The 25,778-nt window shown below is 37.6% G+C and overlaps 1 protein-coding gene across 2 annotated transcripts in view; it reads right to left on the bottom strand.

Moving 5' to 3' along the window:
• NKAIN2 (sodium/potassium transporting ATPase interacting 2) overlaps nt 1-25,778 on the bottom strand; it is a gene marked incomplete at its 5' end in the record, with an annotated part of 580,773 nt that overhangs the window by 262,493 nt on the left and 292,502 nt on the right. For both annotated transcript variants that reach the window (XM_081998199.1, XM_081998200.1), the window contains one exon: nt 8,532-8,612. In XM_081998199.1, coding sequence (XP_081854325.1) covers nt 8,532-8,612 — 81 coding nt within the window. The remainder of the gene's footprint in view (nt 1-8,531; nt 8,613-25,778) is intronic.

The raw sequence follows: 25,778 nt of genomic DNA, 5'->3' as shown, positions 1-25,778 counted from the left end.
TGGTACTGCAATATAATTAATAAATTTTAAAAAATAAACTCATAAATATATATTTGTTTTTTTCTGCAATGTCTTGGCTGTAGCATTTGAAAGTCTTGCAGAAATAACCATGGCACTGCCTTTAGATATATACTACAGCCTCCATGTAACTATAATATATGCAGTTGTAAGGCATATGCTAAAATATGTGCTTACCAATCCTAACAGTGTAACTAGGGTACTTAATACATATGTACACATATATATGATATTAATGGAATTTGTACACACATATGTAAATTATCATATGGAATTATCAAGTTACCAGTCACTACACTTACTCATTTTCATGTGTTCCTGTATTCAGTGCATAACTATTAGATTATGGGAAAAGTGTACATATATAAATCAATATGAGTATCATAGAATCATAAAATAGTTTGGGTTGGAAGGGACCTTTAAGCATCATCTAGTCCAACTCCCTGCAATGAGCAGGGACATCTTCAACTCGATCAGGTTGCTCAGAGCCCCATCCAACCTGACCTGGAATGTTTCCAGGGATGGGGCATCTACCACCTCTCTGGGCAACCTGGGCCAGTGTTTCACTACACTCGTGAAAAATTTCTTCCTCAGATCTAGTCAAGATCTACCCTCTTTTAGTCCAAAACTATTACCCCTTGTCCTATCGCTACAGGCCCTGCTAAAAAGTCTGTCCCCATCTTTCCTATAAGCCACCTTGAAGTACCGGAAGGCTGCAATAAGGTCTCCCCAGAGCCTTCTCCCCTCCAGGCTGAACAACCCCAGCTCTCCCAGCCTGTCCTTATAGGAGAGGTGCTCTATCCCTCTGATCATTTTTGTAACCTTCACTGGGCCCCCTCCAACAGGTCCATGTCTTTCCTGTGCTGAGATGTATGTTTATTCTTGAAATCAACATAAAAATATATCCCAGAATTTTAGAAGATAAACTTTGTACAATAAGCAAAATCTATACAACAATATTTCATATTTTTCTATACTTTGAATGATTTGCTATCACAATTTAGTTTACCATTAAAGAGATGAAAAATTCCACTTTTGTCTAAATGTTTTCTACCATATGCTATGACATACAGTAATAAACAGATTAAATTTTATAATCAGTTCTCTTCTAGCTGGTAAAGAACTTGAGGTTTAAAAATTGCTGCAAAACTAAATTATCTGAAACCATAAGCACGCTTAATAGTATCTACCCATGAAACTACCCTCAGAATAACCTAACACTGCTGGTTGCCAGCACTATTTTCAATTTTCATCTGTTAGATATATGATCAAGCATGTCAAATCTGCCCTGAGTAATAGAAGTGAAAAAATAATGTCATTTACTTAAAACATTCTGATAGCTATTTATCTCAAAACCCTGGTCAGATTTACCGCTCAAAGGCATTTACCTACAAAGTTAACCAGATGCTTTGAGTTGAAAACCAATTTAATTTCTCTGTTATCTTAACAGGACATCTGTTAAAACAACATCCAAGGAAGGTAATATGTTCAAAATTAAACATCCTGCAGGTTGTTTTATTAGAGCATGTGCAACACTGACATTTAACTGTTAATGACCACCACCTTACAAACATAATTAGTAAACGTGGAATCAAAGCAGTATAATGATTATACTAATGGACATGAAGTAATGTAGAATGAACGTGTGTACACTTACTGGTGTAGGTTCAGTCTTGTTGCCAAGTTCATTGCTTTGTTACAACTGAGTTACACTGAAGATGAATGAATGACCCATTTCTTTTGTTTCCTTCTTTCATCAGCTTCATCTAGGTATCAAACTGTCCCTTTAAAATCAGAGTATATTAGCTGCATAAAGGTTTCAGCACTCATAGCCAGCATGTTTTTTAAACATCATGAGTGACAAGATATGCAAATCATATCCTGAAGTAATTTACATTATTGCAGTTAATTTGCATAGGGATATGAACTGCACTTTAGATCACCTAGGTATCAATCCAAGCAGTGGCATGTGAAAGTCAGACATATAGGTGAATATGTGCTTGCCAATGCTGGGATATTCAAGCAGAAAAATATTAACTAGCAGGTGCCTATTTCTGGCTGATTCATATAACTTTGCTGGATAAGATGGTGGGGAAAAATGGGAATGGTAGGAAGAAACATGGGCTCCATATTTCCTCACACTCATTCCATTCATCCCCACCGGCAATGCAGGTCTGACGTTGTCTGTTGGCAGGAAGCGCTACGACCATTACTGCCTCTCCCTCTTCCCATTAGCGTCATCCAATGGAAAAGGAAAAGGGATGGACTGCACTACAGACACTAAAAGTCAGCCATATCTGGCTAATCCTGGACTAACATCTCAGGTCAACAAGGGAAAGGTGGACTTATCAGTGGTGAAAAGTTGCTAATACATGAATGCCTGCTGATTTCTAAACTGCTCATTTCCTCCTTAAGATCTTTTGTATCAGATGCTCTTCCATAGTCCAGGTTGGTTGCTGAGCTTGGCTGGAGGCAGGAGAATGGACCAGCCATATTCTGAAGTCCCTTCTGGCCTTACTTTACTATGAACTATGAATATGAAAACACTGATTTTAATCACAGTGTGCATTGGCAGTTGGGGAATACCACTTACATGATTTCTTGCATTTGTCTTTATTACTCTGCTTTCATGATGTGGAAAACAAACTTGCAGTTCAGTTACAGAGTGGGAATACTTGCAGATAACAAAAGAGCAGCAAACTCTCACCCTAAACCTTTCTTTCTCCAGTAGTTCCTCTGCACTCCCAGAGCTGTCTCTCTCCCCAGGGGGTATTCCCTAGCAATGCCATTATATTGTCTTCCTCCTGCTCCCTGTCAGCTACGTGGGAGCCTTTTCCAAGTGTTGGTTAACCTTCTTGATTGATACTTTAGCAGGAAAGGGGAAGAGTTACATATTTTCAGCATTTTATTTGACTGCAAGGTTTATATGCAATGTTTTCAGTATTTCCCTAAATAAAATATCAGGCAAGATAAATGGTGATATAAATTGAATTGTTTTAGAACTAAAGACTAATTATTTTTGAATGTCTTATTAATTTTTCCAGATAAGAAGGATAACCTTCATCTTTGTGCATTTTATTTAAGAAACTATTTAGCTTTACATATATGTGAAGACCCTTCATTTTTGTTCTATAGTAAAGCATGCAAAATTGTGAAAAGTGAACTGTTTATTTATTACATGATAATTAGCTCTTTTCTTGTGAGGTGCAATAAGCTGTGTATGGTTGGAAAAAGGAATCCGACTACAGAAAGGACAAAAAGAAAGCTGAAGTACTCAACTTCAGTTAAAAGCCTAAAGAGGATGTTAGAAAAGATGGAGCATGACTCTTCTCAGATGTACACAGTGAAAGGACAAGAGGCAGTGTCACAGATTTCAACAATGGAAATTTCAACTGCATATCAGGAGAAAATTTTCCCAATGACCATGGTTAAGAACTAGAGGTTGTGAAATTTTCATCCTTGGAGACTTTTAAAACTTGACTGGCTAAAACTCTGAGCAACCTGATCTAACTTTGAAATTGGTGCTGCTTTGAGCAGGAGACTGGATCAATGTGACTTTGAGAAGTCTCTTCCAACATGAATTAGTCTGTGATTTTGTGGGTCTAAGTTATCTTATATTTGCAGATATTTAGGGTGGGTAGGGGAAAATGTGTTCAGAAACATTTGATTTCCTTTAAAACTTCTTGCAGAAAACAACCTGATTACATATTTTTCTGTAGTTTACATTTTCATAGCTACAATACATTCAGTTCTTTTTATCACATTTAAGAATTTCAATTTTAAATAACTGTATTTTTTTAATCTTTCCTATTCTTTCATGTTCACCCTGTTGCAACTGAGGACAATATAGGAAAGGAAGTAACCTCATTTGAATGCAAATAGCAACTTTTTTTTTTAAAGAACAGTAGCTTTCAACTCCGACCTGTGGAATGAGTGCTAAATCGTGAGAAACCGCACTTCAAATACACATGGTGAGCTATGGACATACTATTGCCACTGTGCTTTGGGTTCCTAGGTGCCACAGTTCTGTACATAAGCTTTCATAGTATTATTCTACGTGTTTGCAGAGCAGAGTTGAAGTACAGGGTTTACTTGTATGAAGTATGGAAATTAATTACATAGTGGCCAATAAGGAGAAAACAAAATATGTGATGGGCATAATGGTAAGAAAAGCACTTTTTTTTTTTTTCTTGCCCCTTTATTAAGCTTCTTCTGACTGTTACAATACTGGAGTAAGAGCCAGTACTTTACTCCAGTAAACAGAGTAATCAGAAACTTGATTCATCCCTAAAATAGGCCATGCTGTACAGATTAAGGAAAGGATCATGAAAAAGAAAAAAATACAGTCATGACTGCATAATTAAAAGCTACTTAAAAATGAATGGACAGAGAGTGTTAAATTGTGCTTTTACCAGAAATCTTAATTCTGGCATTTCTTGATACCAGACTATCACGTTTGACTTTCAAACACCTAATTTTTGTGTCAAAAGACATAGAAGTACAACCTTATGATTTAGTATATTAAGTGTAACCTTTGTATGTTATTAGGTACAAATAAGGAAAATGTCAAGAATGCCACACAAATAAAAACTAAGCCAATTTTGACAGTTAAAATGAGTTTTTAAAAAGCGTATTCTTGGTCACATTCTCGTACTACTGTAGGGACTACAATGAAGCGATACAGGAGCTCAGCCAGGCAGCAGTGAGAGGAGGCCTCTTATATCTGATCACACAAGTAGGGATGCATGCAAGGAGAACCAAAAGTACTATGATGAGCCTGGGCCCAGGTGCAACAAGGGCTGCTTCAGAACCTGAACCCCAGCTGGTCCCCATTTTCCAGCACCCCAAGTCCAGCCTCTGCCTTGACTCCCAGTAACTTGAGAGCAGCAGCATCTCTACACTCCCACGCTTGTGATGGGACCAGTGCAAACTGAGCCATGCATTTTTTTGCAGTGAAAAATTGTCTACAGATTTTTAAACTCAAAATGAGAGTTCAATAATTCTTATTCTGCTTATATTCTGCTTGTGGGATCCTTAGACATCATTAGGGGAAACTTTTAAATGCCTTGAAGCAAGAGTGCTTTTTCTTCATGGACACTTGCAGCACTCTTTCTACTGAGGGTCTTTATTCAGAGGTTGCAGCTGAATCCCATAGAAGTAAATGGGAGTTTTTTTCTGAATAAGAAAGTAAAAATACTAAACAGACTGTTAACCTTTTGTTGGGTTTTGGGGCTTTTTTGTTGGGTTTTGGGGCTTTTTTGTTGTTGTTGTTCTAAGATTGCTGAATATAGTTCCTTCTGTCCTTTCTTGATATATTTAAAAAAAAAAAATTGAAATACTACTTTTTGTCAGAGATGCTTTATATTATGTTTTCCTTTTTGTTCAATTACTGTACTTCAGATGTGCCTCATTCAAGACAAGAGGTTATGCTTTTCACATGCGAGTGCCCAGCCACAAACCAAAATAAATATTACCACACCTGAAACCTTAAAGTCCTACTTATACTGAGTATGGAACCCACCAGCAAGCAAAACAACACACAGACTAATTAAATATTATTGAAGAGTAGTACTGAAAAGTAAGTCTGAGAAGTGGGTTTTCTAGGCATTCATTGACAGATCCATGTAACAATCAAGGTTAAGAACAAGTGATTGCACTTTGTCTCTCTTACAAACCTTCTAAGCCATAAATATTCCAGCTTGCTGTGAAAGTTTCAGCAAAGACAACCAGGCCTCAAGGACAGAAAATATTTAGTGTGGTGCCATTTTCCAGAAGACACATATGATTGTAATGGTGCATAATGCAAACAAATTTGCATGGCTGTTCACTAACAATCCTTGAGCCTCCTCAGTCTCTTCAGAGGTGATTACCTCATTGCTCTAAACATTTCTGAGTCTTTACAGGCCTGTTTCAGTGTAGTAAGGAGAAGCTCAAAAAATGTCATGACCTCCACCCCCACAACTAAAATAAAAAAGGAAGCCATTTGTGATAAGGTTTATTAACAATTGAAATACGTCCTTTGCATTGTATCAGCAGATGATGCTCACAAAATTGATGTATATATACATAGAATAAAAGCTGTTGTCAAAACTTTTTTAAAAAGCTTTTCTTTTATTTTATTTGGTAGAAAGCTATAAATTATACATATAAAAATAAACTATACCCAGCTGAACTATTAGGCTGTAATTTTAACCTATCAATTCCTAAAGCCATGCTGTGCAGGTTCCTCTCTCATGGTTTACAACCTCAGAGGCATCCCTCTGGTACTTACCTAAAGGTTATTTTTTATTCTCTATTTAGAACCAATTCAGACCCAGAGCTTTTTTCAAGGTTCTATGTGCCATTCCAAACACAAAAAAAAATATACGCAGGAGTATCATTACAGATTTGAAGTTGCAGTTATTCCCAGATCAAAATATAAATAACAAAAAAGATTCAGTGCAAGATGTATGAATGTGATTGAGAGATGTAAAACTTAAAATGATACATTTTGTAAGATACATCTGTAAAACATCTGGAGCCTCTAAAGGATCTAGGACAGAAGGATAAGATTTATCCATCCAAACAGGTGAGTATCTTTCCAGTAGACATATATTTCTAGGACCTAGATCTTGCAGAATTTTGATCATGTGGGGAAGTTTTGATGTATGTGCAGCTGAAAGAGAGAGGAGAGTGGTGTCCCATGTGTGAATTAGACCTTTTGTAGATGATGAGTCAATCTGTACCTATTTCTTAAATCCATTTTCTAGGAACCTTTCCTTTTCTCCTCCTCTTTACCAATGCTGTTGGTCTGAAAACCAACCGAAGGCGAAGGAATATACTCTACTGGTTTATTTCAAGGCAGATCATACCACTGGAAAAAATAATACCTCTGAAGACCAAATAAAAATGTTAACTGCATCCAAGTATAAGCCTGAACCATATGGTTGGCTGGGAAACATACTAGATGACACAGCCCTAGGCTTCGGAAAAATCAATTCCAGGCTTAGATACTGGTTTTGTCCCATCTTTATTCCAAGTAGCACTCACTAGTGTTCTTAAGCTGTTTTTATACCCATTAAAACACAGTGCTCAAACAGCTGCCTCCCCATTCCCCCCTCCTTCCCACACCCTTTCGCTTCACCAGACACAATAACCACCCCAACATTTACAAGTTTAGGAATGCGGGTGGCTGAAATAAGCAGGTGGAAAGATGGTGGATTGGGTTGAGTATCATTGTACAACAGGTGCTGGGTTTGTTACATACATTAGTTCACTTAGTGGTACAGAAAGCATTTTAACCAAATAAAAGATAATACATGCAAGTTATTTTATTTATTGTGTTTAATGAGATTGAGCATGTCTGAAGGTAGAAAACCCAGGAAGTGTAATGTTTTACCTGCAGAAAATTACTTTACACCCTCAGGAAATGAAACTGTGATCTTTTTGAAGTCTGCATATTTTGAAGAAACAGAATACATAAGGATGAAATACTCCAGTCTCTAGTATTTTTTGTACTTTCGTGGTGATTTGAGAGAAAATAGAGCTAAGGAAGTATCTTTGCCTCATTTATTCTTCCTATAATTGTGTTTAACTTTCTGCATCATAACATAACAGTAACTCACAAAGGATCAGAGAATTACGTCTGTAATTTACTCTTCAGCTAAACTCCCTTTAATCAGGGATGGCAAATAAATACCTGAGTCAAGAAGAGCATGTGATCTCTCATCTGTGGGATTCTTTCTGATGGTCAGTTCTCACCACTGTGAGCATAACTCAGCATGGACAGCAATATTTAGACTCAGCTGAAGCTTATTATTTTAACAAAATAATTTGTTACCACTGCTAATCTTTTACCCCACAAATTTCCAGCCTTCTGGGAACACCCTAGAAAGTAGAAGCTCTTGTCTGAGATGTTGGTTTGAGCCCATTACCAACTGCCACTTTACATGTTATCACTTACAGTGTTAATAAAACCCTATAAATATGTTATTCTTAGGAAAATATATTTTTCCTATGCATTTCAACTGTGTCTTCAATTATAAGCACAAAGTTAAAAAAACAAATGGCAGTCTATTCTGGCACCTCAGCTTACATTTTAATTTGATGGAAGACATCTTGTTTTACAATTATAATGCTGTGATATAAGAGCCCTGAAAGGAATCCAGCTAAGTAACAGCTAAATGATTCAAAAAGTATTTGTTTACCCTTGAGATGCTAATCTTTTGTATTCATGAAATCACTAATTAATGTCTCTCATAGACATGAAATTTGCATTGCAGAATTACTGAGGGGGCAAAAAGAGGTAATTTTATTTTAAAACATATATACCATTATTGTTGTGGGCGTCAGAAGGTATATGCTTATTACTGTTTAAGATTAAAAATTTCTAACATACCTGGAATACTCCAAATTTCCATCATACTACCCTCATTCAAATAACACTAAGAGAATGAGTAAAACAGAATACAGCCTTTCAACTGGGACATGTTAACACAGTGTTGATGGCTTAAATGTATCCAATGTAAAATTACCTTTGAAAGGTCCCCAGCCTCCAAATAGAAGCAGATAACAAACACATTCCATGTAACCCAAAGGACCAGCCAGACAGCATACTGTAGGGCAGAAGAAAGAAACAGTGCATTAATAATTTCACTAGCAACTGAGTTAAACTTTGTCCATTAGATCATTAGTTCAATCCAAGACAAAAACAGAGTATAAATATGGTGCATATGAATAAAAACGTTAAATATAAAAGAGAATAAAAAATAAATTCTTCCCTTTCACAGACACAGTCTAGAGTGACCTAGTGAGTACTTGGTCACACCAGAAAATCCGTATCTGAGAAAACAGTTGATAGATCTAACATTTGAATCTGAGACTAATCTGGATCTCTTATTATTGTTCAAATGGGGAATACTGCAATATCAAGAGAGGTATGTAATATCAATTATATGTGACAAGTGCAGAGTTGTTTATTCAAATCGTTATTCAAATATAACTTACAAAATAACAAAGTCTAATTGAAGTAGGCACTGGATTCTGCAACACTTTGGATTTAGTGTCAAGAAACTAAACCTATATATATAGAACCTCAAGAAAATAAACCTATATGTATAGGCTATTTTGCATATTTCTACAAAATATGGAGGGATTCGGTCAAGACAGCTGCCTCTATCAATATATTTTGTGACATTCCAAAGCATGGTTCATAATTTTTCAATGTCCTCAGGTGCAGACTGTATCTTAAATGGCCAGTTTCTTTGAGATTTTGTTTGTTTTGTTTTATTTTACAGTGTATAGGAGAAGTATTCATGCTTATGTAATATCTGTTCATTGGTGGTTGCCAAACTTATTCACATATATCACGTTTTCTCTCCTTCTGTCCACTACTTTGCTTCTTTTTGGTATTCGTAAGACCTTATGTGCTAGGAGTGGAAACAACATTTCCCTGCTGTAATGCTGGAGGATCTTGTATAATAAAGTTTGACCTGCTGTTGCTACTCTTATCTAATGCTCGTGCTTGAGAACTTCCCTTGACAAATTATTCCATCATCTAATAAACCTTAAGATCTACAACTGTTTTTCTAATGGCTCTTGTAGCTATCCTCTAGTTGTTCACAATTCAATTCTGTATGTTTCCTAATTTCATTCCACAGACCCATGACACTGTATATGTGTGAAAGAAATATGACAGAGACACGACACTATTCCCTACCTGTTATAGCTGAGGGCTATTTCCTCCTTTTATATCACCAATCCATTTCTCTCAAGTATTTACAGACTTACTCTTCTTGTTTTGTTGTCTTTTCTCCAAACTGTACTGATTAAATTTTGTTAAACTACTTTTCCAAATCAGGAAACACCGTTTTCCGCACACCTCTGTATTATATCACCTTCTGAATAAGCAGACCATATTTTAGGCTGTACACTATCCATCCCTTACAAAAAATATATGATAAACCATTGTTTGTCATGAATGACAATCTCATTCTCTAAATTCAGTAACAACCTATGTAGGATTTCTTGCATTTCTCTTGGGGGTGCCTTTTTGCATCAGATTGTCTATCATTCAACATGCAGTTTTCTACTTAATCTTCTAGGTACTATGAAAATAATACAATTCTGTGCTTTCTCAGGAGATCTAAAGTGAGATCCAACATGAGTAAAATTTCGGCCTTTTTCGATTTCTTATTTTTATATACAACTAAATAATTACCAACCAGCCTAGCTATTAGGTAGACTGTGTACAGAATTATGATAAATATGGTTTTGATCTAATGGAAGCTAACACAGTCTTAATGGTTTAAATTGCTTTACACAGAAATAATTTTAGGTAATTTAAAGAATACAGATTACATATACTTTATAAGACAGCTTTTTCCGGTCCACAGATCTGGTCACAGATCATAGATTTATTTAGGTCAGGAGGTACTCTCTGCAGCTCACCCAGTCCAATCTCATGCTCAAAGCATGACCAGCATAGATCAAATTGTGCAGAGATTTGTCCAGCTGAGGTCTGAATATCACCAGGGACAGAGATTTCATGGCCTCTCTAATGCACATCTACTCTTTGAGCGTAGGCTTCTCATAAAACTTTGGAACACTGGAACTTAATTTAGATGCATGGTCTTAACACACGCATATTTTTTTAAAAACCCAACACTGAGACATTAAGTATATTGAGCATTTCATTTTCCTGTAGCTTGCTCATGGTACACCTGGCTTCACATGTAACATGGAGTGTCATAACTACCAGAACAAGAGAAGGAAACATTAATTTAGATTCAATAACGTTAATTTGGCATTATTTTCTAACTTTGCAACATTTTAAGTTGCTAGTTTTTGCTAAATATTTTAATACTTTAATGTTATATACAAGTACATATATATTCTGACGGAGTTAATACAAGTATTCCTTCTGTCACCTGAAGATAACTGCATTCCTTACAGTGAAAATTCTAAATACTGCTTTTAGTCTGGTTTCCCAAAGAAATGAGAATTAAGCAGTAATATCTATGTGCGATGTCTGTTCTCTTGAAATAACTTCTGTGCTCCTGAACAATTTTAAACAAACTGAACAAAAGGCTAGACAATTCAAAGATATTTTTTCACAAAAGTTTCAGGAAAATAGTCCTACAAATGGGAAGAGATACTCTATTAAGTCCTAGAAAGACTTACAAGATCATCTTTTATCAGTCAACATGAAGGGGAAAAAATGTGTAAGAGAGCCACTGGAAACTAGGTTTCATTAGATTGTCTGTTCATGGTACAACTTGTCACATTGCATGTAAGCAACGGCTGATTAAAAAGCTCCCTGCGCCCAGTACATCCAGCAGAACACTCCAAGGCACTTTGGAGATGCTTGTCCCAGCAGAGAGCCTTATGCTTACATGAAGTGAAACTTCACTTTTCCACTGTCTAGTCTATCACCTAAATTGACAAATTTATCAGACTTTAAGATACACTCTTTTAACAAGTATCTGCTGTTATTGGACTACAGATAAGGTTTAAAAATGTCTTTTAAAAGCATGTTTTAAACTGCTTCCTTTTGAAACGTTATATTAAGTGTTTGCTGCCTGAATTCTATGGATAAACACTGAGTGTAATTGTACTGAAATACAAGGATGCTTCTGCTTCCCACTGCTTCTTATTTCGGATGCTTCAGAACTAGCACACCTCTTATCTCTGGATCACATGCAGTCATAAATGCCTCTTGTTGTCTATGTGCTTCAGCAAATTATTGCGGAAATTCATCTCTGAAGGTCTGTTACAATGAACAAATCCCTCTGGTACTCTCTATTATATGTGTCTAATTAGAAACACATTTATAAGAGTTCTTCAAAGGACTATAGCTGTATTTTTTTCTCATATGTGGGAGTTCAAGACAGCTGCATTATCTGACAGAAGCCACCACAATGCTACATAGTCACGTATCAACAAGACAAGAACCTTGATGCACACACACTCGACAAAGCAGGAGATACTGACACGAGGCATAGCAATGGCAACACAGCTTATTATTTTTACGGAAATCCATGCTGGAAAGAGGTATAACTGGAAGTTTAATACTAAAGGTTTAAATACTTAGTATTTTGCAAAGTTGTAGCCAATCAGTAAGAGTTACTTTTTTTGTAAAATAAATTACATAAATACAGCTCTCATATGGTAGAATATGCTTACCATTCCTCAAATAAACATGAATTTATAACCCTCTACAAAGAATTATGAGAAGAAAGACCTACTTTATGATTCATTGATACTACACAGTAGGTTTGAAAATTTGCTATGAATCATAACAAATTAATATAGGATGTCTTTCTTCTTGGGGAATGGGAAACTGATACCTGTAACTGTACTAAGAATCAATACATCCCTCTTCACACTGCTCTCAAAGTTGGCTAAGTTACATTATCACCATTTTACTAACAGGGAAACTAAAATTCAACAGAATTAAATGACTAGACTTAATTCCACAGCTCAGTAGAAAAATGATCACAAGGGCACAAGAACTGAAGGTCCATGTAGGCCACTACTGCCTTTGATATAAACCTGGTCACCAGAACTCACATGAAATACTCTTGTCACTTTGCCTGAAGAAGAAATATGTCACATAACTTTCAAGTATAAATAGTGAACAACTCTGATAGCTATGAGCATTTTAAATATAAGCATTTTTTTACAGAACTTTACATGGCATTTCTCTTGCTCTCAAATTCTTTTTGGATCTGTAAGTCAATTTCAGTCACATTTGACTGAGGGATACAAGGGCTCCTGAGCTACAAGATAATACCTTGGGCAATTCAAAGCAATTGAATTGTTGTTCTGATTAGTTATTTGTTATTTATTTTCTTTTCAGAAATGTATATGTTTTAGATTCTTCTGAATCTTAAAATATTACTCCCCAAGATCCTTCCATGCTCCATTCAGGAAAAAGAAACTAAGTGCATTTCTAAAATGATACTACATTTGCCATAGTAATTAAATATATGATTGTTTATGCTACCTGGGCAACAGCATTTGAGTTGCTCAAAGATTGCCTGGAGCCCAGCATGTCTGGAAAGGAGCACCTCTTTCAAATGACACAGTAACCACTGTCCACAATTATCATTATCTTTAATTCTAAAGTTATTTTCCTTTAATTTCCTCTGTCTATGAAGGTACATCACTTAGAAATACAATTTTCAAACTTATCTCTTCCCTGTCAAATCTGATAACAAGTGATTCTGAATACTTTGCACCAACATACTATCTAAACTTACTGATAACACTCAGCTAATCTTTGAGGTGCCTGCAGTTCTGCTTACCTTTGAAAAGCCCCTCTGAAATAGAAACAACTATTTGGTGGAGTCAGCTGTTCCTGAACAGTGAAGCCCGTGGTTTAGTTGTCATAACCCTCTGTGGTGCTGCCTGTTTGAACTCTGCAGCATCAAACAGCAAAAGTTCTACCTTTCTTGTTTCTACCTTCCTGGAACTAGTAAAAGACCTCACCTAGACTCCCCTGGGAGAAGTCCATTTGAACTGGGTATGATAGCAGTCTACACGATAACTTTATGTGGCCACTTAATAGGCACCATTCTCTAATTTAATCTGCCCTGTGCATTTTGCTGTGTCCTTCCCATTCCCATTGCCTGAGGCTTTCCTCAGAGAGAAAATGAGAGCTGACGAGGGTGTGAGCAGCACAGCATGGTGGAGAGTCCAGCTCTAGAAGCCAGCAGGAGCCACATCTCAGTGGGAAGCCTCCAGTGAAGAGCAGGATCAGAAACCACTGCCTGATGCCAAAGAGAAATCAGGATTCATGCCCAGGAGAGATTCAGTTATTGAATGTGTGACGACCAGCCGTTTTAAATAGAACTGCTGCTCTCGGCAACCTAACACAAAGAGCAACCATGCTCTGCTTTTAATGATCCAGTTGAAAGTCTTCCCTGCCCAGCAGTTACCTACAGGCCTCAATGGGAGAGAGCTCAGGGCCAAAACCAGTAGAGTTGACAACAAATAATAATGTTCCTGGCAGCAGAGAGCTTTCTGCAACCAATCCAACTTCGATAAATGTCCATTCACTTTCTTGAATGCACTGGGAAGCTCTTGTAGAATGACATAATCCTTCAGATTTTTTTCATTGCTTGTTGGTTGTCACAGCATGCAGCTTGCACTAGTTTTGCTTGGCTGAATTCTTCACATCTTTAGGACTTAGACCTTTCCTTGCTGGTTGCTTTTTTTTCTTTATTTATAATCAGTAATGTCTATAGTGTCAGAGCACTGTCCATCTTTCCGAGTTTCTGTTTCTAAACAAATGTGAATTGATTTTGTATGATCCATTTTTGAGTTGTTGTTTTTTTCTGCCTCAAATTGCAATGACAGTCTAGTTTGCTTGTGTTTATCAGAGAATTTTTTAACCCTTTGGCATTGTGAGTCCTTGTTTTTTCAGCCTTTCATCAGTTACAAATATATATATATTTTCTCCTTCTCTTTGCTCCCTCAGGGAAAAAATCTCTCTGATATTTTACTTCATTTGCATTACACTTTAATAATTAGTGTCCTCTGCTGAAACTGATTGAAAGCTGCTGAACTGTCAAGTGCATCAGAACTGGTCACTACCAAACAGAAAATTACTGTTGGATTGGTTTTTTACTCCTGAGCAATCACTGCTTGCAGATAGAGAGCAAGTGTTGCTTAAAAATTTTTCCCATAGGCTTCTTTATACCCAGTGGCTATGTATAAACTTTCAAGCTCCTTCGGCTCAGTTACAAGCCCTAATATTATATAGGTGTATTAACTCTATTTCCCCTTTGATTTATGTGGGAAGGATTCATAAGCATAAAAGGCAAGAAGAAAGCTGAGGCACATTCTGGTCAGGTCACAAATGGATGAAAGGGCAGCCAAGAGCCTAGCACATTGCTATGATGTGCACTCATCCCTCAGTCTACTCATAGCCAGGGAGTTATACCTTGGGTGGGACTCACTGGGCTCCTTTTTCCTTTTGGCTTCTTCTGTTTTGTTTCCATGTTCTTGTGTGCCAGAATTACGTTGGGCCCAGAACACACAGCAGAGATATACATTTTTTCTGAAAACATAGCTCCACCTCCTTCTGCGTAAGAGAAGCTGGATTTCTACAGAGCGTATTACTGCCGGAGTATCCATCTGCCCACATTTAGATGTCTGCAATGCACATGTCCTCCTCTGAGCAATGTCTAGATTCCCATTACAGTCAATTGAGAGGAAAAGACACTTCCAGGGCTTGGTTCATTTCTCAGTGTCTGACACAGATCACTCCACTCTTGCTGTTTGGAAAGCTAAACTCCTCCAAGGTGAAATTCCCAATGGCACAGAGCCCATTATAAACCTCATATGAGTGACATCAAAAGATGAGGTAGTAACACTGCACTATGCAGATATGCACTCACTTCTTCTCACATAAACAAGAAGAAGAAAGCACTTTAAACGTCACCAGTGTAAAATATCCCCAAATGACTGCTCCAGAGACATCTTCTGAGAACTATTTCCTCTTGTATCCAACACACACTGGTGGTCCATTAATGCTTGAGCCTGAATCATTCATTTGTTCACTTAATGTTTATTGGATTCACAGCTCTTTAGGTTTTAGTGGAAAAGATTGGGAGAAGTGCTAACACGGCAGCTGCTTTTGGGTACTGCATCACTTTCATTTGTTTTTCAGCTTCTGTTTCAGTGTCCAACTGTACCATCTTAAAATAATACCCTAAACACTAAATGATAAACCTCCATTCCAAGAATCCATGATCAACTCTGGAGACATTCAAACAGCCTTCATAAGAAAGTTAAACAATATTTTCTCAGTGTAGTCTCTCTATTCTTAGTAAATAATGATTTCTTTTTATATGATGCTATAAGGGTGAACGGCCAAAATGTAAAAGTAAGCACATAGAAATACATAACTTAAATTTTAGCATTGTTCAGTCAACGTACTACATTACACTAGGGTGTTACACATATTCTAGATCCACAAATGACAGTATTCTATAAATAAGGAGTTATTTTAAAAAGAGTTTTCTTTAAAAAGACAATATTTCTGACATTATTCTTACAAATGGGGAGCAGAGACATTTCCTGTCACCTCAAATTCTTTCCTCCTTGGGTTTTTTGGGCGTTTATTTAGGTTCTTCTGCATCTTTATGTTAAAGCTCATGATCTTTTTAACAAAAGTGCATTTTATGTACTAAAGAAAGTAAGGTAAGCCCAAAATTTTAACAGGACAAATTTATTTTCTCTTTTTGACTTAGCAGTAGAGATTTAATTGGTTTGGCTTCACTCATCATTCAATTCCTATATTACTTTTGATGACATCTTTGTTGTGAAACATTTATCAGCAGGAAGCAACTTCAAATATGTGAATACTCAATTTACAGCAACACAGTACATATCCACCCAGCTGCAGACACATACATAAACTTGCATATATTCACAGATGGATTGATATTTTTCCTTTTATATTACTTTCATATTTTTTTCAGCATTGTCTCTTTTGTTTGTGGAAGAGATTGTAAAGTATTTCAAAATAGAAATTACTAATTAAATGTAAGTAACAGGAAAATTATATACTGATAATTCTCACTTAAATAGAGCTCAAAATATTTTTTTGTATCAGAATTCTAGTAATACCTCTATTTGTCAAGACACAACTTGAGCTGGTCAGGCAATAGTGAACCTTAAAATAGTGCTGTTTTGATCCTCTTCAACCTCTCTGCTTCAAACCCAATGTGAATCTAGCAGAATCTGCCTCAAGAGCTACTAGCACTAGAAATGAATGCTGTCCAAGATAAAAAAAATTGAAATCATGGATTTGACGTAGCATTATTTTTTGAGCAGTTCTTATCAGCTGTTAAATTCGTATTATAGTTGACATAGAATAAAAGAAAGATAGAACAAAATCATGTGATTTTGGAGGTCATTTGGTTCTTCAATGCAAGGGCTAGAAATATTTTGAAAGAATTTTTCCAAACCCTGCCTTCTAGACCATTCTTAAGGCACTAAGCATTCAAGCCCTGGATTTCCTCAGAGTTTGTACATAATGATCAGCATAGAAACTGCATTCACAAGAATTCAAGTTGCAGAGGTTTTTTTATTATTAAATCTTAGGGGGAAATTGCAAGAATTGTTGCTGTAAAATTTCACTGTAACTTGTAGTGCCACAGAACATTTTACCAATGAATTACCAATGAAAAAGAAACATGCACAAGAACACTGGCTACTATAAACTGCTACTGCTTTATCCAAGGTTTCACTTGAGAGCGACTCTTATTATGGAATGAACCTGCTGCAAAAAAAATCCCACACATTTAGCACAAAAGTGATGGGTAGAAGAATGGTTTTGTATGCACAAGTCTGCCTCAATTGTTAAGAAATATTTGCAAAAATGCTCAAGGGTAGATTATGTAATTGCTTTTCTGCAGAATATGTGAAAAAAAATGGTGTTGCTCCCTCCCTGCCATTGTCAGTCTGGGGACCACCACCTTAGTGAGAGGCTCCACTGATGATGGTACCAGTTCTTGAGAGCAGTCCAACGATCCTCACTGACAGCCCAACCACTCTGCAGGGTAGCAGTGCTCCTCCATGTGGACCCTGTGCTGTGCTTACCCTGCCATATGCTTGCATTTCACCCAGGCTAAACCAGCCTCACCAGCTGGAATACTTCTCTCAGTCCTTTTAAAGCCCAGGCAGCCAGAGGAGGAAACTATATATTCTGCTGAGTGATCAGACCTGAGTGGGAACATTGACTTTCCCTGCTGCTCGAAGTGGACAATGTGCAGACAGGAAGGCAAGGTGGTTTTGACCAGATAAAATAAATATAGGAAATATATTCTTGCTGTAATATAACAAGAAGGGCTTCTCACTGGAAAGGTGGTAAGCCATAATTTGCTTTAGACATCAGCAGGTTGGTGGAGCTACACATGTATTGACTGTTTCCTTGCTGTCTCTGGCCTTTTCAGAAACACCCAAAAGGAAAAATCTTGATTATAATTCAGTCATTGAACAATTACTTTTAATGGGGTTTTTAGCAGCTGTGCCCATTTAAACTCCCTATTAAAAATACAAATCAGGACACTCAGAATTCTTTCAGTGTTCATTTTTAACAGAATGTAAAAAATAAAATCAATAGATACTGTTGCTAGGCACAGAACTCTACTGACATTTATCTAGATTCTTTTATTGATGCCTCAGTATTTGAGTGCCAACTGCAACTATTTATAAAGGGAATCCATCTCCCTCAGTGAACACATCAAAATTCTTGCTAAAACTAAGAAATTTACAATAAGGTCTTTCTGATAAATTGAGAGGTTTTTATTCAGCTTCCTAGATATTTTTTTCTTCCTTCCATTTTCTTTGACTTAATGCCTTAACAGTCAAAACCATAGGGAGTCTAGCTATTGAGTTGATAGGGCTTTGAGTTTGGTCCTTGGTGTTCATCTTCCAAAGGAGATTTAAGTGAAGCTAAAGAAATATTTGTTGTAGGAAAAATAAGTGAGAACCATCACGTGCTTTCTTATCTCTCTGTGAACTGTTTTCTAAAGCACAAATTTTCAAAAATTCCTAAGACCACTCCAAAATTTTGGAAAATTTTTGGAAGATTGTCACCATGCCCACATGAGTGTGACTGACTCACTGAGTGATGCTAATGAGCTGCAGGGAAGGGAGAGAGGAGGACAGAGAATACACTTCCCCTTCCCTTATTCCCTTCTGGTACATCTGATTGGCAAGACTGCCTGATTTGGCAAGATCAGTATATTTTAATATAACATGTCTTTTTTTCCCCAATCTTTTTCAATCTTGAATACATGCAATGAGATAAAAAAGAAACCTGAAGCTATAACAATAAAACAAAAGTAGATACTCAAACATCACTCTTTCTAAAAGAGCATAAAATGCAAAATGGACTTCATTTTTTAACTTCAGGGAAATTTAAGACTATGTGTGTCTAAAAAACACTCATTTCATACTGAAACCAGACTGCATATATTCAAAGGAAGTACTATTCTAAAAATATCTTCCTTATTTGTCAATCAATCAATCAATCAATATTTGACTTCACTCAAATCACCGGAACTCATTACACTTTGTTTGTTTATTGGATGAATTATGTCCTTCCTCAGGAAGATTTATACCTGGCTCTGTGTGCATGTTTGGCTGTGTATTATTCAGGAAACAAAGTATCCTGGGCTGCATCAAAATACATGCCTGAGGGACAGGATGCCATCCAGAGGGACCTGGACAAGCTTAAGGTTGTGAATCTCATGAGGTTCAGCAAGGCCAAGTGCAATGTCCTGCACCTGGGTCGGAGCAACCTCATGGGGTTGGTGGATGAAGGGATGAGGAGCAGCCCTGGTGAGGACTTGGGGGTACTGGTGGATGAAAAGCTGGATATGAGCCAGCAATGTGCGCTTGTAGCCCAGAAGGCCAACCATCTCCTGGGCTGCAACAAAAGCAGCGTGGTCAGCTGGTCGAGAGAGGGGATTCTGCCCCTCTACTCCACTCTGCTGAGACCCCACTTGGAGTACTGCGCCCAGCTCTGGAGCCTTCAGCACAGGAAAGTCATGGACCTGTTGGATCAGGTCCAGAGGAGGGCCACAAAAATCATCAGGAGGATGGAACACCTCTCCTAGGAGGACAGGCTGAGAGGGTTGGGGTTGTTCAGCCTGGAGAAGGTTCCAGGGACACCTTATTTGCAGCCCTCCAGTACTTCAAGGGGGCCCATAAGAAAGATGAGGACAGACTTTTTAACAGAGCCTCTAGTAATAGCACAAGGGGTAATGGTTTTGAACTAAAAGAGGGCAGATTTCGGCTAGATAGAAGGAAGAAATTTTTCACAATGAGGGTGGTGAAACACTGGCACAGGATGCCCAGAGAAGTTTTAGATGTCCCATCTCTGGAAACATTCCAGATCAGGTGGGATGGGGCTCTGAGCACCCTGATCTAGTTGAAGATGTCCCTGCTCACTGCAGGGGGGTTGGACTAGATGATGTTTAAAGGTCTTTTCCAACCTAAAATTTTCTATGTTTCTGTTCTATGTTTCTAGTCTAAAAACCTTCTCTTAGTGTATCTTAGGGAAACTATCTTTTCTTCACTTTCAGCTTGCATCAAAATACATTAACTAAAAATATTGCATGCAATGGGTTCTTCCAGTTTTGAGAATAAACTCATGATATAATCGGGTAATATTTTGGTCCAGCCCTCTTAATATACATAGACTGGCCAAATTCTATTTCCCTAAATGTGATATGATCAAAGAATAGCATAATGTTCCTTATTCAAGCCTTTGAGTGTTCTTCATTCATGATGTAACATCCAAATCCTTTTTTTTGGTAAAATTACAGTAACTGCATTTCTCTGATTGTATCTGATTTTCTTTCTCTGAAAGTACCCGTTTCTGTTCTCCACTGCATATCTTGAATACCCTAAATAATGCTTTCACTCCCCTTCCTCTGGAACTCCAATTTGCACCTCAGTTTTGGGTGAGAACATGTGCCTGTTTTGGACTGGGAAGGTTTATCTTTATTATTTCCTTTACTGTTAACCTTCTTGTCTCAAGTACCTTCTAGATCAAGCATTCGCAAAAAGTTCTTTATAATTTAGAAATAAAACCGGAGAGATTTTCAAAGACCATCCACAAGAAAGGCTGGCATCTCTGTAACTACAGATGCAAAAAACTCGGGACATTTAATCGTTAAGACATCACTGACTGGGAAGCCTGCCACCAACATCCACACTTGATGCACATACATTGTCTTTTGGCTCTCTACAGCTATGCCCATCTGCTTCAGTGGCATGGTGCCCGCTTATCAGCTAGTTGGACAATTTCAGTACACAGAGGTGCCAAATAAAGGTTTTACATGGGTAGCCCGTATAATCATGAAAGTGCCATTTCTTTTGTAGGAAGAAATTCTAGTGCTGAGATACTAACAGACTATGTCTTTGTACATTTTTTCTGCACTCACTGAAGATGGTTTTTGCCAAAAGTATTTTTATACCTCTTTTACATAGAAAGATATGGTACTGGTAAAGAAAGCAGTATCTACAGGTAAGACACTGATGAACAAAACCATTATGAGATAAAATTCAGAGTATGACAGATTAGGAGTATCATTTAAGTACTGTGTACTATATGCCACTAATTCCAAGGACAAAAAAAAAAAAAAAAAAAAGAACCTCACCTCATTTTACACATTTTGAAATAAGGAAAGCTTTGCGAATGCAGGAATCAGATCACACTGAGAGGAACTTGAGCAGATTGTTATATGGCAACATATAACCGAGATGTTCTAAATAGCCCTAGTTTGTCCTACAGAGAGGACACACCATTCCCACAAAAATTTAATAAACATTTTTTCCAGCTTGTATCAGTAGTTTAGTCAATATTTGAATTAAGAAACATATTTTTCCCTCATTGCATGAGCCAGGGTCACAAACTTCCATGGAGACCATAACTGCATCAGAACTAACAACTACAATAGAATAAAATTTGATCTATATAAAGGTAAAAGAAGAAGTTGCAGCTATTTGGTATGTGAACCTCTAATCACAGAGTAGTCCCTAATAAAACCATCACATTGTTTCTTTAGGTATAAAAAAGTTTGTCGTTTTCACATTCTCAAGAGGAATGTAATGGAAAATGGTTCATAGAAACATTACTTATTGCCTCTGGTGAAATAAAAAAAATAATTGTACAAAGTACTGAATACAAGGTGAAAACAGCTAGTTAAAATAATGCTGGCAAGAAACATTTGCAACTTCAGAAGTTTATTTTCTACAACAAACTGATGATTAACGAAAGACCCAAAAGCTGGGGACTTGTTGGAAAAGATTTAGGGAAAAAAAAAAAACCACCCACGTCTGGAGTACAGTGCTCTAGAATTCCTGTATATCCACCATTAAAATATGTGGATAGTGTAGAAAATAAAATAAAAATATAGCTACAGTTCTGTTTGGATGTATCACCTTAAAACAATCATAGTGCAGTGTAATGTTATTTCAAGCTAAGACTAGACTACATATTCTTTTAATAGCAGTCCTAACTCAGCAAATTGGAATCTAAGGAGATTATTTAACCTTTAAATTAAACAAGCTTAAAAAAAATTCTTGAGAATTACATGATGAGGGAATTAAACTGATTTGCAAGGTACAAGATACGTATGAATTTGTCATATATCATTAATACAATCAATTACAGCATAATTTCCGATATAACAACATTAGGAGATATAGCAAGTACAGTCAAGAAACCCAATGGTATGACTATAGGGTCCAAAAGTTGTCTTGAAACATAAGATTACACAACTTTGCTTTGAGAGGGATGTTAGGTGAGATGACTTTCAGGGGTTCCTCCCAAACCAGCTTTTCCTCACATTCTTTGATTATTACAGATCTTTCTTGGCATTATGACCCTATGCACAGCTCAGATGGAAAAGCATACCCATTATTTTGATAAAACACTCAGTGTTACACAGACCCTTTACCAGCATTTTTTAGGAAAAAAAAAAAAAGCAGCAGGTTGTTGAAAGGATGATAGCTCAACGAATTATAAGGAGGTAAGAAAGGTCAATGGTGAGGGAATAAGCAGCTGATACTTCAAATGGGGTGGGAATATATCCAGATGTCAAGATAGTATTTGATGACATTAGTAATGAAAGGCATGGCAGCTCCCACATGGTGGTAGAAGAGCTGTGTGACTTTCATTGCAGCAACCTAGCTTGCCATGCAAAAATCTGAGCACCACTGAGCCAAAAAGCTTTGCCAGTGTCCCTAGCATTGCCATATCAGAGAGACTGTGATGACAGTTTTATGACAAGAGACAACAGCATGACAGATTGATAATTTTGCTTGGAAAAGCAATGGGTTTTTTAAGAGACTGGACTGAATTATTACAAATTCTGTAAGGTATAATGAAAATTGAACAGGTTTCTCCCCCTCTCCAATTCCATTTCAGAGTGACAGATCCAGTGCATACTCCTCCTGGTATGTGGAAATAACTACTGTAACACCCAGTAGGAAAATATTGTCAATTTTTAATTGCTGCTGCCTTAAGATCAACAGGATAACTTTGTAACCATTAAAAAAATTTTCAACTATGCAAGCTAAAGTTCATGCTTATATTTCATGCTTAAATTAAATTAGAATATTCTGCTGGCCTGATTGCTTGGATATTTCAAAAATAATTTCCTGTCCAAGCACAATAATATATTTCCTGCAAAGAAAAAAAAATGCTTTCAACGTTTCAAAGGAAATTTAACTAAAATACTAGAAAATTATGAAAAGTGAGAATGAGAACCTACGCATGTTAATTTACATCAACATCCGGTTCTTTTTCATGTATCATGGATTCTGCTGTTCAATATTTCTTTTTACCTTCATCACCCACTCCAGCCTTGTGTTTTATTTACTGAATACGATCCACGCTCAGTTGTTCATCAGATTTTCTTAGACTAGCTGACTTACTGCAGCTTCTGAGTACATCTTAAGCATGGATTACCTTCCTAAGACTGTGGCTGGGCAGGGTAATAGTTATTAGTCCTATGTTAGAGATGAGAAATTTCTGCTGTAAATGAGTCTGGGGCACTGAAGGCAACCACATTATTCATTACCAGTGAGAGAAACCCATGTTGTACACTAATAAGGAGATGCTCACTTTGATCACACAATTAAAGACTATAGCATAATTCAGAAACACAGTTGGCTAAATAAAGGTCACAGAGGCACCTTAAATTCTGGAACATTCTCAGTCTCAGGTGCTGCATTTGCAGCTGTAAAAGACCCTTGTTCCAGTGCATGTAAAAGTGTGTGTGTAGGTATTTTCACAATTGTGCTTATACTGTGGATAGTGGGTGTCATGCAGTCAGGTAGCCACAGTTAATAACGTGTAGTAAGCAGTGTCCTCCACACAAGCAGATGATAACAGGAGGATAATGCTCCTTTAGCTCCCAGATAAGTCTTCTGTTAATACATGGGTATAAATATTTCTATCTTGTCTAAACGAAGCACTGAAAAAACCCTAAAACACTATTACAGAGAGATTTTGATCTACACATGGGCCGTTAGAGACCCCCAGCGTCTCAGAACAGACCTGTGCCAATCTGGCACAGACCAAAGGCAACAAAGTCACAGGAGGCAACACCCCACCAGCCACAATTATATGGGCTAGAGGATTCTGCGTTCTGCCCTCCTCCATTTCCCACAGTGAACGATGGCTTCCTTCCTCTCCTCCACACAGCTGGTGCAAAGAAAGTATCTTCTCTTTTGTTCTCCATCCCACACAGGTGCCAATTGCCCAAGGCAGGAGAGGCACAGGCAGAGTGAAGGCCTGCGTAACCACGAGGGTTTGTCTTTCTATTCAGCAGAAGCAGACCCTGCTCCCTCAGCACCGCAGCTCAGTTGTGGGATGGAGGGCTGCACACTGGCTCTCTTGCCTAGAGTTTGCTGCCATACCCTCATTTGAAATCAAAATCACTGCCCATTCAAACAAAGTTAGATGAATGTACAATAGGGACAAATAATAACCTGAAATGGTGCCCCATGGCATCTCTTCCCTCTTTCTTTCCATGTCAAATGTCACATTGACATTGCAAAAAAGAATCATTAGAACTCATTAGTGTAATTGCTATTTAAAAAAAATCCTTTTTTTTTTTTTTTTAATTCCATTGGCCTAGATGATCAGTAAGGCTGAGTTGCTTACAGGCTTAGGTAAAACTTTAGTTTGAAGAGCTTAACTGTAGCCCACTCACAAAAGTGGTTAAATATCAATGTCCTGTAATGGAAAATGCTAGACAGCTTTACGTCTAAACACTTATTGTCAAACCTGACTATCATTACGTAAATCATTAAATAGATCCAATCATTTCTTTTTCCCCATCAACCTTTAGAACTTCAGATATTGAGTGAATGCACTGCTGGGACTTTAATAATATTCAGCAGATATGTCCCCATTCTTTGGTGATACTTCAAAAGAAACAGAGTCCCATAAAAAAGTCTATTCGTCTACAAGAAATTTCAGTGGATTTCCCAAATCTTGCTGCTTTTTGCTAGTCATCTCTCTTCACTGTTAGAAATTCTTTTGCCCTCATTCCTTCGTTAGAGACATCCCATTACAGCTCTATTACAGAGAACAAGCGCAAGAGCTCTTGACCCCCAGATCTAAGAAATCAGGAAAGGAAGGCAAGAGATCGGCGTGGCTGAGACCTGATGGTCAAACTAAAAGATAAGAAGGAAATACACAGGTAGTGGAAGCAGGGACAGGTATCCTGGGAGGTGTACAGGGACCCTGCCCAGTTGTGTAGAGATGCAGTGAGGAAGGCCAAGGTGTGGCTGGAGCTGAACATGGCAAGGGATGCAAAGAATAAGAAGAAGGGCTTCTACAGGTATGTCAGCCAGACAAGGAAGGTCAAAGAAAGTGTACCCCCCTTGATGAGTAGTATCTTCATTAATGACATAGTGGTATCGAGTGCACCCTCAGTTAGTTTGCAGATGACACCAAGACGAGTGGTGCAGTTGACGTGCCTGAGGGACAGGATGCCATCCAGAGGGACATGGACAAGCTTGAGGAATGAGCCCACGTGAATGTCATGAGGCTCAAGAAGGCCAGGTGCAGGGTCCTGCACCTGGGTTGTGGCAGCCCCCAGTATCGAAACAGGCTGTGGGACAAAGGGATCAAGAGAAGTCCTGCTGAGAAGGACTTGGAGGTACTGGTGGATGAAAAGTTGGATATGAGCCAGCAATGTGATCTTGTAGCCCAGAAGGCCAACCATCTCCTGGGCTGC

This window comes from Phaethon aethereus (assembly GCF_964289735.1).
Source record: "Phaethon aethereus genome assembly, chromosome: 3".
Taxonomy (NCBI): Eukaryota; Metazoa; Chordata; class Aves; order Phaethontiformes; family Phaethontidae; genus Phaethon; species Phaethon aethereus.
Note: the sequence above shows the minus strand (reverse complement) of the source record. Positions and strands in the feature narration are given on the sequence as shown.